The sequence below is a fragment of the Chiloscyllium plagiosum genome, chromosome 24 (genome assembly GCF_004010195.1).
Source record: "Chiloscyllium plagiosum isolate BGI_BamShark_2017 chromosome 24, ASM401019v2, whole genome shotgun sequence".
In the NCBI taxonomy this organism is placed as follows: domain Eukaryota; kingdom Metazoa; phylum Chordata; class Chondrichthyes; order Orectolobiformes; family Hemiscylliidae; genus Chiloscyllium; species Chiloscyllium plagiosum.
Window position 1 is genome coordinate 36,464,462 of NC_057733.1, and position 14,305 is coordinate 36,478,766.

Consider the following 14,305-nt stretch of genomic DNA (forward strand, 5'->3'; position numbering starts at 1 on the left):
AAAGAAATGCCAAGGTTCTATTCAGCCACAACATCAGATAACACGTAGAAAGTCTTGTCAATCTACAGCATATGCAACCACGATGAACCAAGCAAGAAAAAAAGGCTTATGTAGACAACTGATCTAATTACAACTCAGATAACCAAATGGCGATGGAACTGGAGCCTTGTCTTTACATACTTACATGCTTTTATTTACAGAAATGCATATATCCACTTGCAATCCAAAAAAGAAATTTCAAAGATAAATCCCTAGTTATGTAAGTAACAAGAAAGAATACACAATTCTAACTTACTGAGGAATTAATGCAAGATTAAAAAACAAAAAGTGGATGTCCAGGAACAACAACAGACATAGAAATATTACTGCCAAGTAATGGGCAAACATTTCTAGAATTAAATCGGTCTCCACAAAACCACAGATGGTCCAGGCTATAATTCAGGCCAAAGGGATTTCACAAAATACTAAATTAAAATCGTGTTTTAACACCCTAGTGATTGCTCTCCTAAAATCAATTAGGGTGATGCAAATTAAATTAGGGAACATCAGCCATCAGACTGTTAACCAAGATGCCCCAAGTCTAAATCCTAGCTTAAATAATATTTGGACTTGATTAACAGCATTTGGTTAGGTTTCACAGTTTGCTAGATAGAACAGCTTAAAGGGGTGGAGAAAGGAAGGAAAGAAAAACTGTTTCACTCAATCCCATCGTGTAAAAGTACACCTTCTACAAGCCAATATGGACCGACATTTATTGAGTAAATTTGTTGGCTCTAATGTTTACTCAACAAACTTTACCAAATACTTCCCCAATTTCTTGTGAAATTAAAAAAAAATGAACAGATGAGTTGAACAAAAAAGTAGGTGATGCCCTCTTAAATAGTTGAATATAAAATGTCCCGTAGTTTGGAATGATCCTATTTGTCCTAGTATTGAATAACTGTATTGAATGATGCCCGGGAGAATAATCAGAACACACTGTAATAAAAGCCTCTCCGCATTAAAATTACAATTATTCTTTTGAAAGGCTTTCTTTTATTTTTCCTGCCATGCATTCTCAGCTCTGCCTAATTTCTTTCAACTTTAAGGTACCTTACCCTGAAGGTTATGACACATTGGGTTATGAATCCACAAGAACTGGTTTTAATGATCATGTTTCTCCCAAACAACTGACTTTGGATCATATATCAACATAGATTAGTTGATTGTACTTTCACCTCCTGAGTTAGAGGTTGAAAGTTTTTTTTAGATTTGATTATTTACAGTGTGGAAACAGACCCTTCGGCCCAACAAGTCCACCGACCCTCCGAAGAGCAACCCACCCAGACCCATTCCCTTACGTTTACCCCTTCACCTAATACTACGGGCAATTTAGCATGGCCAATTCATCTAACCTGCACATTTTTGGACTGTGGGAGGAATCCGGAGCATCCAGAGGAGACCCACGCAGACATGGGGAGAATGTGCAAACTCCATACAGGCGGGAATTGAACCCGGGTCTCTGGCACTCCAGGGAATGACACTGAGCAACCGTCATATTAATAACAATGCCTGTTTTCCATTGAGAAACTAAATCGGGACCCTGTTTCTCCTCTGTAAAAGATCCCATGACATAATTCTGAGGAGGAGCCTGGGATTATGCCTGATGTTCCGGCCAATATTTATTCCTCAAATACCATGAAGACAGATTCTCTGGTCATTGCTGTGCACAAATTGATTGAAAAGATTCTCAATTACAACAGTGCTTCTAAAGTACTAAATTGGCAATAGGGCACTTTAGGAAGATCTACAATTATAAGAGTACAAAAATGCAAACCTTTGGCCAGAATTATACCTGCCCCAAAGCAGGAACAGGCTCAGTGTTATTCCCATTACCCATATACCTCCATTAGCATTTTACCAGTGACAAGGAAGACATTTTCAGTCTGCTGCCCCAATGCCAGTTAAGGCTCTGAAATGAACAATTAAAGGCCTCTTAAGCCCTCCTCCAGCTAATCTATCCTGACTGCAAATCAGTCAGGTGAATGGGATTGGAAGAATTTGGGAATCAGGATCCCCTTCTGGTACCCTGGACCACATGAGGGCTGTACCTATCTCATTCATCCATGCCTCTCGTCCCCTGCCTCCAGACCAGGTTATGCTTGATTGGTCCGGTCAAGCAAAATCACCTCACTTTTCTGCTTATCCATTCGCAAGTGTCATTGGTGACTGACTGTAGTCCTACATTGCCAGACCATGGCAACATGACGCCTGGAGGAAGAGCACCTCATCTTCCGCCTAGGAACCCTCCAACCACAAGGGATGAATGCAGATTTCTCCAGCTTCCTCATTTCCCCATCCCCCACCTTATCTCAGTCCCAACCCTTGGACTCAGCACCGCCTTCTTGACCTGCAATCCTCTTCCCGACCTCTCCGCCCCCACCCCCTCTCCGGCCTATCACCCTCACCTTAACCTCCTTCCCACCTATCGCATTCCCAACGCCCCTCCCCCAAGTCCCTCCTCCCTACCTTTTATCTTGGCCTGCTTGGCACACCAGCCTCATTCCTGATGAAGGGCTTATGCCCGAAACGTCGATTCTCCTGCTCCTTGGATGCTGCCTGACCTGCTGCGCTTTTCCAGCAACACATTTTTCAGCTCCTCTTAGAAGTATTGCTGAGACTAGAGAATCTTTGTGGCTGGTGGCTCGATGAAGTGGGAATCAGAATCCCGCACAGTTAACAGACAGATAAACATGTAAAAAAAGAATGGTGTCCTCCTGAGCCAGGAAGGGAAGGTTTGGCTCATCTTTTCAAACATCAGGTACCCACCAACTCAAAAAAATTCCAGCTTCTATTATCTTTCACACTGAACTGTATTAGCATCAGATTGTAAAAGCTAACCCTCTAGAAATGTGAATTTGTCTAAATCAAATAGCTACAATACATTTCCAGCGTGAACTCCCAGTAAACTGGCTCACAGTAACAGCAGCAGCTCAAATGACTGCTATTTATTTTTTATGCGTCAACCACAACTACTCTTCAATCCGGTTTAATATTTCATTCAATGGAATGGTGGAAAAACACAGAAAAGGCTGTATTATTGTCAAATGAAGGATCAGAGGTTCAGGAAAGGAAGGTTTTTCTATTTTGGGCAGAAAAGTATCCATCTCACTGGACAGCCCAAATGAGATACTACAGCCCAAAGGGCAAATGTATTCCCCAGCACCCACAGAAATGTGAAAAGGACCCCTAGGAAAATGGCAAAACACTTACCTTGCCAAATTAAATAAGCAAAATATACATACCCAAAACAATTTCCTCTCAACTTCACAGCTTGATTGAGACCACATGCAAAGTTCATGCGTACTTCCAAACTGCTACAAGACAAACTCAGTAGCCACTGTTGAAATGTCAATAGACTGTCCTATTTCCATGAGCAAAGTTGTGTCAACACAGCAATCTTTTAATAATACCTGTGCACTCTAAGATCATTTATTCATGCAAAGGTAAGCAATTCAGTATCAACATCTGTACTCCTCAAATTTCCCACATTTCAAGAACTGACAACACATAAAGGAATAAAGGAATAGAACATAGTAGGAATGCTATGTAACTTCAGGCCTACAAGTCAATTTGGAGAGATATCTCTATCTCCTGAACTTAGTTAATTGTGAAGTTAAGGGAATTACATGTGGAAGCCTCCCCAACCTCAGAGTTTGTGACATTCTATTGCTTTGCTCTTTCTTTCTCTGCTTAATCTTTCCACCAAATGTTGTCACACAACAGCATGATAAATTGTATAATGAAGTGTAAGGTGCTGTTGAAGGGATATTTTGTAGCCAGTGCTGGTTTCTTTCTAAACTAAGTTTTTTTTCCAATTATAAAGGCATTCCCTAAAATACTGCCATTGTGATAAATGCTGCAGTTTAAGGCACCATGTCACACTGCAAATCACCAATAATTTCAAGCAATGCAATCTCAAAGGTTGCAACTTCAAGGCTGCAGGAAAAGATATATCAGCTTTTGGGGGAACAGGACATTTTGATCAGAGAGCATAGGGTGAAGCACAGCAAAGATAGTATTACAGCTGTGGAAAGGACGATGGATGAAGACTCGCCATCTGAGGTAGTTTGGGCTGAGGTTAGGAATAGGAAAGGTGAGATCACCCTGTTAGGAGTTTTTTACAGGCCTCCTAACAGTCCTAGAAATGTAGAAGAAAGAATTGCGAGGATGATTCAAGAGAAGAGTGAAAGTAATAGGGTGGTTGTTATGGGGGACTTTAACTTTCCTGATATTGATTGGGAAAGCTATAGCTCAAGTTCGTTAGATGGGTCAGTGTTTGTCCAATGTGTAGATAGGCCAACAAGAGGTGAGGCCATACTGGATTTGGTTCTGGGTAATGAACCAGGCCAGGTGTTAGGATTAGAGGTAGGTGAGCACTTTGGGGACAGTGACCACAATTCGGTGACTTTTACTCTAGTGATGGAGAGGGATAAGTGTGCACTACAGGGCAAGAGTTATAGCTGGGGGCAGGGAAATTATGATGCAGTGAGGCATGAAGCACAGTTTACTTTCATCCAGCCACAACTCTGTTCATGAGACTTTGGAATGTGGCTGGTGTGTTCTTCATTCCAAAAGGCATCGCTTTGAATTGATATAGCCCATTTGAGGTGACAAACATGGAAACTTCTTTTGCTCTTTCTAATAAAGGTACCTGCCAATTTCCATGCAGTAAGTCAAATGTTGTGATGTAACTGGCTTGTTCAATGTTCTCGTTACAGCCCTCCAATTGTGGTATTGGGTATGAGTCCAATTTTGTTACAGCATAGATTTTCTGATAGTCCACACAAAATCATTGAGTCCAGTCAGGTTTGCAAACTAAGACGAGCGGCTATCTTTAATCCCTCTGATTCGGGTTTGATGACATCTTTGTTCACTTGCTCCTAGACCTGTGTGGCTTTGAAAGGATTAAGTCTGAATTGGTGTTGTTTTATTGGAACAACATTCCCTTCTTTCACCTCATGCCCAACAATATTAGTCCTCCCCATTCCTGCATACGTCCTCATACTGCTGCAACAAACTGGGCTCTTTGCTCCTGAGATAGACAGTTCACTAATCAATGCCACTCCTCAAAGACTTGCTCATTATTTAACATATTTTGAGACACATCAAACTCCATGACATCTGGATTTGATTCCTCTCTGTGTGGCAGTAACTAAAACCTGCTTCTCCAGTTTCCTGTCTATTACCCTAAAGTTTCAACGTCTTTTACGACATACCCAATATAGATTTTTCCTCTCCGGCATCTTTATCTACTGCTGGTACACAACTAACATATCATCTCCATGGGAAAATGTCTGAGTTTTCAAAATTTTATTTGCCACCTGCTTCATTCTATGCTGCACCCTCTTCTGCTGCAGTTTAGTTCACTCTCTTACCTGATTTAATGTCTCCCTCACCTCAGATACATAATCCAAGTGTAAGATCTCCAATTTCGGTCCTGTAATGTTTTCTTTAAATAATTTCAAAGGACCTCGCACTTCATGTCCAAATATTAACTCAAAGGGAGCAAACTGAGTCAATTCATTTGGGGCATCTCTAATGGCAAACAATACGAATGGGATACCTTTATCCCAATCATTTGAGTAATCCTCAGGGTCTGATGCCATCTTTCCAAAGCTCCCTGGGATTCAGGATTGTACGCACGCGATTAAAAGTGCGACATGCCTAAGCTAAGCATGATTTCATTAAACAGCCAAGCATAAGATTTGACCCTTGGTCTGGCCTAATCTCTCTGGGTAGCCCACACCACATGAAAAAAGATACTAACTCCTCTACCACCTTTTTCGCATTTATATTCTGTAATGGAATTGCCTCCAGAAATCTGGTAGACACATCCATTATGGTTAGCAAGTACTGGTTCCAAATTTTAGTTTTCCAGAGGGGGCCTACACATTCAATCATAACCCGCATGAAAAGTTACAAGGGGGCATAGCTTTAAATTAAGGGGTGGTAGGTTTAGGACAGATGTTAGGGGTAGGTTCTTTACTCAGTGAGTCGTGAGTTCATGGAATGCCCTGCCAGTAGCAGTGGTGGACTCTCCCTCATTATGGGCATTTAAGCGGGCATTGGATAGGCATATGGAGGATAGTGGGCTAGTGTAGGTTAGGTGGGCTTGGATCGGTGCAACATCGAGGGCCGAAGGGCCTGTACTGCGCTGTATTCTTCTATGTTCTATGTTCTATGAATAGGCAGATGTAGGCACAGGTAGTAGAAAAGGAACAGGCACCTGGATGCTCAAGTGCTATCTGCTGTTGTTGTTCAATGCTCCAGCTAGAAACTGAGGCTTCATAGCATCTCTGTATAAAAGAATATTATCCAAACATTAACTTAAAGCAGTTATTTGAGTTGGAAAGCATCCCGCAAAGTCTGATGATAACTGAGGAGTCCTGTCTGCAGGTCAGCAATAGTGTATCATTCTTAACTGAGTACATGACAACTCCTGCAACAAAGTCCTCAAAGACAGAGGTTCTAAACCCAGTTTGATTATCTCTTATGGATACTCCTAATGATATTACAGAGACATAGTTAACTTGAACATGCTGGGAAGAACTTTGAGATAGATATTCACTGATCTCACCATCACCAGCAATTCTACAGCCATGTGGTCATTCTGAGTGTGCTCAATGTAGAGTGACTCATTGAGGTAACAATGACCTCCAATACAGTGCTTTGATAATAAAGCTTCCCAAACTTAAGGAGAGCAGGAATTAATGTGGGATAGATGTCGTCAATATTTTTAATGAGCTGAATGGCAGCATCCTGGGGACAGGAAAGAAAATACTGCACATGATACGGCAGAATGTTGAGAAAAATATGGATATGTTTCGATAACAGTGGTTGTAGTCACATGGGTTACAATAATACCCTAAACTATGGTGAATCTTACATGAAAAATATCATCAAGTCATTTTAGTCTGCGATCATGATTTTGGATGCAAACTTTTGATTTTTTACGCACTTTTGCACAATTATCTTCAGTGACTGTTTAATACATCAGCACATTGTCTGATGTTGATATCCCCTGTGGCAGCTTGGCATGAATATGAGGCACAAAATGTTTAGCAGTTTGCCACTTTGTCTGAAGGTCAGATTGAAGAATATGATTTAACTTTGTAACTGCCTCATTATTGATCTTAAGCTGGGAAAGTCACCTCCCTGCAGACACACCCAAGTAGCTATCCTGAAGTGTATACATCAGTTCTGTGCACATGGATTATACAGACAACCCCTTCTACTGAGAATATTCTTTCTTTTCCTTCTTCTCAGATCCTCACTTCCCACTTCCAAAAGACACCAAAGTAACAAAGGAGAGAGACTCAGAAGGATTCCTACAGCTTTAGCAGTACTCTTTGCATGCCAGAAATTTTCTCAATCAGAATCTTGTTTGCATAGGTCACCATGCAGGGACCAGATTGTTCTGAAAACATAGTTGCTGCCAGAGATGTGTTAACTGGTGGTCTGTTACCAGTTTGTGCAAATGTTGGCTGTGAACAAACTGCTAATTGATTTCTCCAAATCCTTTTACATCCCAAAATGCTTTGCAAACTAGACTAATACAACTGAAATTCTGGTACATCTAGAATATTGAAGGAAAGTCAATGGCAGACAAAAATGAATAAAACTTCCATCTTTCTGACAATATATTAAATTCATTTATCAATATAAATGTGACAGCAAGTGGCACAATCTGTTTCCAGGTAGTTAAATTACCATGAAGTGTGTAAGTATTTTAGTGGTCCAGTGCTGAATGAGAATTAGCAAAGCTTTCCTATTCCCAAGCTCAATGTATTTACGCAATTATTTCTGGTCATGTTGTTTACATACCTGATCCTTCTGATGCGTTTCAGTGCAATATTTCCACTGTTGAAACACTTCGCTAAGTTTATCAAGACCACCATGGTGAAAATGGAAAATCTTGTACTGACTTTCACGGCTAGCAATGACTAGTTGTCCAGACGTGCAAGCTTCATCACTGGGAGGAATATATTTGAGAAACAAAACATTATATTAAATATCTTCAGAACCTGAGAGCCAATATTTTAACACATCTGTTCTGAAGGTAAGGGATGAACACTCACAGAAGCTAAGATAGATTAACATTGCCAAAATCTGGTGAGGACACAATGAACAGTATTGTTTTCTGTTTCCACAGTTAATCAGAAGCAATTTGATGTAATTAATGGGCAACTAGTCTATTAAGAAGAAAATATTTTTCTTGAGGATAATTTTATGTTGGAAATCAGATTTAAAATCAATATTTGATTGAATATTCAATGAGTTCTATCCATTATTTGAAATGAAGTAATATTTAGCAAACATTGGAAATCAAAAGAAGAAGAAAAAGCAAGATAAAAAGCATCTGTGCAGAACACAAAACATAATGGCTTATAATCTTCCTTGGAGAGAGTATGGGAGCATGAAGTTCTGTCCATAGATGCTGATGGGTATCTGATTTAAATATTTCAGAGGCCTGCCAAACACTAGTTAAGATCTTGGTCCATATTACAGAAATTACTTTGGTTTATGTGAAGAATTCTGACAACTTTAATAACAGTAACAATGTAGATAGAGGTGGAGGGGAAGACTGACATGCATTCCTTTCCAAAGGAAAATAGAATTAAATAGAATGTAAAATGCTGCACTGTTGAAGAAATGTATCATACAAACAATCCTTATGGCAATTAGTTCAGGAAGTACTTTGTTTCTCCATACCAGTTCTACTTTTGCAGAAAAATTCTAACCTTTGTCTTTTCATTACTTCAATTTAGACAGTCAACCATGTGCTTTTAAGTAACAACAACAAATGAAATGAACAGAGTTCTTTGAGGTCATGCACTGTGAAGCATACTTTGCAACAGGGCACTTCAGAGACAATTGGTAACAGGTTATGCTTTCCACAGTTCTTTCCTAGTGAAATATATCTTCCCATAACTTAGAAAACATTCAACAGAAAACAAGATGGTGTTTGCAACACTCTGGACAATAATTGGAGTCATAGAGATGTACAGCACGGAAACAAATCCTTTGGTTCAACTTGTCCACGCCAACCAATATCCCAAACCAATCTAGTCCCACCTGCCAGCACCCGGCCCATATTCCTCCAAACTCTTCCTATTCACATACCCATCTAGATGCCTTTTAAAATGTTGCAATTGTACCAGCCTCCACCACTTCCTCTGGTAGCTCATTCTATGCACGTACCACCCTCTGCATGAAAAGGTTGCCCCTCAGGTCTCTTTTATATCTTTTCCCCTCTCACCATAAACCTATGCCCTCTAGTTCTGGGCTCCCCCACCCCAGGGAAGAATCTTTGTCTACTTATCCTATCCATGCCCCCTAATGATTTTATAGACCTCCATAAGGCCACCCCTCAACCTCTGACGCTCCAGCGAAAACAGCCCTAGCCTCTTCAACCCCTTCTTATAGCTCAAGTCCTCCAACCCTGGCAACATCCTTGTAAATCTTTTCTGATTCCTTTCAAGTTTCACAACATCTTTCCGCTGGGAAGGAGACCAGAATTGCACGCAATATTCCAATAGTAACCTAACCAATATCCTATACAGCCGCAACATGACCTCCCAACTCCTGTACTCAATACTATGACCAATAAAGGAAAACATACCAAATGCCTTCTTCACTATCCTATCTACCTGCGACTCCAGTTTCAAAGAGCTATGAACTTGCACTCCAAGGTCTCTTCGTTCAGCAACACTCCCTGGGACCTTACCATTAAGTGTACAAGTCCTGCTAAGATTTGCTTTCCCAAAATGCAGTACCTCGCATTTATCTGAATTAAACTCCATCTGCCACTTCTCAGCCCATTGGGATCTTGACCAGATGGGCCGTTGTAATCTTGAGGTAACCTTCTTCACTGTCCACTGCACCTCCAATATTGGTGTCATCTGCAAACTTATTAACTATACCTCTTACGCTCACATCTAAATCATTTATATAAATGACAAAAAGTAGTGGACCCAGCACCGATCCTTGTGGCACTCTACTGGTCACAGGCCTCCAGTCTGAAAAACAATCCTCCACCACCACCCTCTCTGGTCTTCTACCTTTGAGCCAGTTCTGTATCCAAAAGGCTAGTTCTCCCTATATTCCATGAGATCTAACCTCGCTAACCAGTGTCCCATGGGGAACCTTGTCAAACGCCTTACTGAAGTCCATATAGATAACGTCCACTGCTCTGCCCTCATCAATCCTCATTATTACCTCTTCAAAAAACTCAGTCAAGTTTGTGCATAGGAAATCATGTCTCACAAAACCATGTTGACTATCCCTAATCAGTCCTTGCCTTTCCAATACATGTACATCCTGTCCCTCAGGATTCCCTCCAACAACTTGCCCACCACCGATGTCAGGCTCACTGACCTATAGTTCCCTGGCTTGTCTTTACCACCCTTCTTAAACAGTGGCACCATGTTAACCAACCTCCAGTCTTCCGGCACCTCACCTGTAATTATCGATGATACAAATATCTCAGCAACCAAATCACTTTTTAAAAAAAATATGGACAAGAAGTGATTTATAATTTCATGAACATATTTGTGAATAAATAAAACTAATGGATCATCTTATGCCTACGAAAATGCTTTATTTTCAGGTTTTTATCTCTCTCTAGAGTCCCAGAAATCAATTTAAAGATTATGATGAATCTTGTTGAAATGAAGTTCTTTGATAATCCTTTGAGTATAATTTTTTTGCTCTACTTTTTCTTTATATTAAAAAAACTGTGTTCGAAATATTGAGTAGCAAAAACAGCAGATAGTGGATGGCTGAAATAGTAAAGAAAATCCAGGAAACTTGGAAGTATTACAAAATGGGCTAGTGCAGAACTTCAAATGACATTAAAATTTGGTGGAGTAGGTAGATTGATGGCGGATGGTGTTCAATGTGGAAAATGACAGATTATATATTTTTCAAAAGAAGAACATGGTACAGACCTGGAGTACTGCTGGAAAGACATTTTGCCAAAACTTTTTGCCATGTACTCATCAGGATATTTGCAAGTCTACCAATGCAGAGGGAAACATTTTACAGTGTACAAGAAGACAGTGCTGATTGGTTGCCAAGTGAAGTCTGATTGGTTGAGGTGTCGTCATAGAGATTGCGCCAGGTAGATGGTAACTGACAGTTAATTGCCAAACGTTTAAAAATTTAAACCAGGCAGGTTGACTCTGATTTGCCAAGGTCTTACACCAAGGAATGTTGCTTAATTTAAGTTGTAACAGGTGCAATGTCCATACATGTTCTTTTTGTATGCGAAGAACAGGACCTTCAACAACAATGTAAATAGTTTCATTATGTACAAGGGAAGCAAAGGAACTTGGGTACATAGGTATTTATGCCATTAAAAGTGGCAGACAGATTAAGAGAACATGTACTAATGTTTACAGCGCTTTATGCTTTATTAATGGGACCATTGAGTACAAGGGCAAGAAGGTTATGTTGAATGTATTATAAGACACTAGTATGATCTCAGCTGGAGTACTGCTTTCAGTTATGGGTGCTGCATTTTGTGAAGGAATGTGAAAGTATTGGAAAAAGTGCAAAAGAGGTTTACAGGAATGGTTCCGTAGATGAGGAATTTTGTTCTTGACAAAAGGATTACAGAAGCTGGGGATTGTCCTTCTTTGAGAAAGGGAGGCAGGTGAGGAATTCTGATTAAAAAAAAATCCAAATAATGTGACGCTTGGAAAGAGTACCTTGGGAGAAAGTGTCACCATTCATGAAAGTATCAAGAATGAGAGTGTACAGATTTGAAGCAATTAGTAAATAAAGCAACACTGATATTAGGAAAACTATTTTTTATGCAGCAAGTGGTTACGGTTTGGAATACACTACCAGACAGTATTGTGGAGGCAGATATAATCATGGCATTCAAAAGGGAGTTGGATGACTATTTGAAAAAGAATAATATGCAAGGTTTTGGAGAGAAGGTGGGAGAATGGCACTTGGTGAGATGCTGTTTTGGAGAGACAGTGCAGATGTTATAAACCATGACTTCCTTTTGCAGTAGAACAATTCTGTGAAATGCTCAAGCAGGTCAGGAAGCATGTGAGAGGAGGGAAGCAGAGTTCAACATTTTTTTTTGATGCTATTCATCAACCTGAAACTTTTTGTTCCTCTCCCCAAAGGTGGCTCTTGACCGGCTTAGTATTCCCAGAATTTTCTGATATTTGAAATATTATCTTTCTCAACTTGAAGATTTAAAGAAGTACGGCTTCAGATCATAACTAATGAAAAGTATGTATTTAACAGGAAGCAGCAAATCCATATCACCTAATAACACAAAGCTTAAACTGCAACAGTACTAGGACTCTTGCAAACTCTTTGGGGAAACGGATGAGCAGTTATGGTCAGAAGGGGTAAATGGAAAAGTTTACAGATGTGAAAAGATACAACGCGTACATTTTAAAAATGGCAAATAACATTCAGTGCTCAGTGGCATTAATTCACAGAACTTGACAGTAATCCCCTAGCACAGTGGTGTTATCAGAAGACCACTTTCATATCCTTGATATCTTATACATCAGCAGAATAACAATCGTAATTAGATGTTAATGCATTCAGGTGCCACAAGGGATATGCAAAATAAGCAAAAGAAGAATAAAGGAAGAAAGATTTTATTTAAAAAAAAAATCAATGCAAGTCTTCAAAGTCAGGGTTGGCATTTCTTCAGTCAGACTGGAATTTAATATATATTAAAATTATATAAAGCAACTCATTCCAAACCACCTAATTGTCAAATTCATATCAATATAGTAAATGTTTTAATGCAACTATTTCTTAAAGTCTAACTTCTTGTTTAAAGGAATAGATTATTTAAATTCTTATTAAAAAGTGGAATTCAGTGCATTTATTATATTAAAAGAATTAACATTTAAAAATTACGCTGAACCGCTTTCATCCCAAGGAAATTAAAAATGTTGTAATCAGCTTGTTTGTCCATGCCATCGCAAATCTGTGTCAGGTGGGAACATAACCACTGTGCTACAAGACCTTATTTTTACATCCACAATAGAATTATCAAGTTGTATGTATCAAAGTAAGCAAACTATTTATATTAAATAATGCAGCCTTGCCTGGTCATATTTATCTTGTTCCCTTAGTGTTGACAGCTATTTTCCATTTGTTCATGTTCATTGACATTGTAAGCACTCATCTTAAAACAACTTGGAACATAGAACATTACAGTGCAGTACGGGCCCTTTGGCCCTTGATGATGCGCCGACCTGTGAAACCAATCTGAGGCCCATCTAACCTACACTATTCCATTTATGTCCATGTCTATCCAATGACCATTTAAATGGTCTTAAAGCTGGTTAAGTCTACTATCGTTGCAGGCAGTGCATTCCACACTCCTACTATTCTCTGAATAAAGAAATTACCTCTGACATCTGTCCTACATGATCACCCTTCAAATTAAAGCTATGCCCCCTCATGCTAGCCATCTGAGGAAAAAGGATCTCGCTGTCCACCCTATCTAACCCTCTAATTAAGTCACCTCTCAACCTTCTTCTCTAACGAAAAACAGCCTCAAGTCCCTCAACCTTTCCTCGTAAGACCTTCCCTCCATATCATGCAACATCCTAGTAAATCTCCTCTGAACCCTTTCCAAAGCTTCCACATCCTTCCTATAATGCAGTGACTAAAACTGTATGCAACATTCCAAACGTGGCCACACCAGAGTTTTGCACAGCTGCAGCATGACCTCATGGCTCTGAAACTCAATCCCTGTACTAATAAAAGTTAACACACCGTATGCCTTCTTAATAACCCTATCAACTTGGGTGGCTACTTTCAGGGATCTATGTACATGGACACAAAGATTCCTCTGCTCATCTACTCTACTAACCATCTTACCATTAGCCCAGTACTCTGCATTCCTGTTGCTCCTTCCAAAGTGAATCATCTCACACTTTTCCACATTAAACTCCATTTGCCAGCTCTCAGCTCAGTTCTGCAGCTTATCTATGTCTCTCTGTAACCTGCAACATCCTTCTGCATTATCACAACTCTGCCTACCTTACTGTCATCTGCAAAGTTACTTACCCATCCTTCTACGTCTTCATCCAGGTCGTTTATAAAAGTGACAAACAGCAGTGGACCCAAAACAGATCCTTGCGGTACACCACTCGTAACTGAACTCCAGATGAACATTTCCCATCAACCACCACCCTCTGTCTTCTTTCTGCTAGCCAATTTCTGATCCAAACCGCTAAATCACCCTCAATCCCACGCTTCAATATTTTGT

At 39.9% G+C, this 14,305-nt stretch overlaps 1 protein-coding gene across 4 annotated transcripts in view; it reads right to left on the reverse strand.

The window, feature by feature from the left end:
- Positions 1-14,305, reverse strand: part of tbc1d16 (TBC1 domain family, member 16) — a 134,757-nt gene that overhangs the window by 67,235 nt on the left and 53,217 nt on the right. For all 4 annotated transcript variants that reach the window (XM_043714803.1, XM_043714802.1, XM_043714800.1 and 1 more), the window contains one exon: positions 7,867-8,014. In XM_043714803.1, coding sequence (XP_043570738.1) covers positions 7,867-8,014 — 148 coding nt within the window. The remainder of the gene's footprint in view (positions 1-7,866; positions 8,015-14,305) is intronic.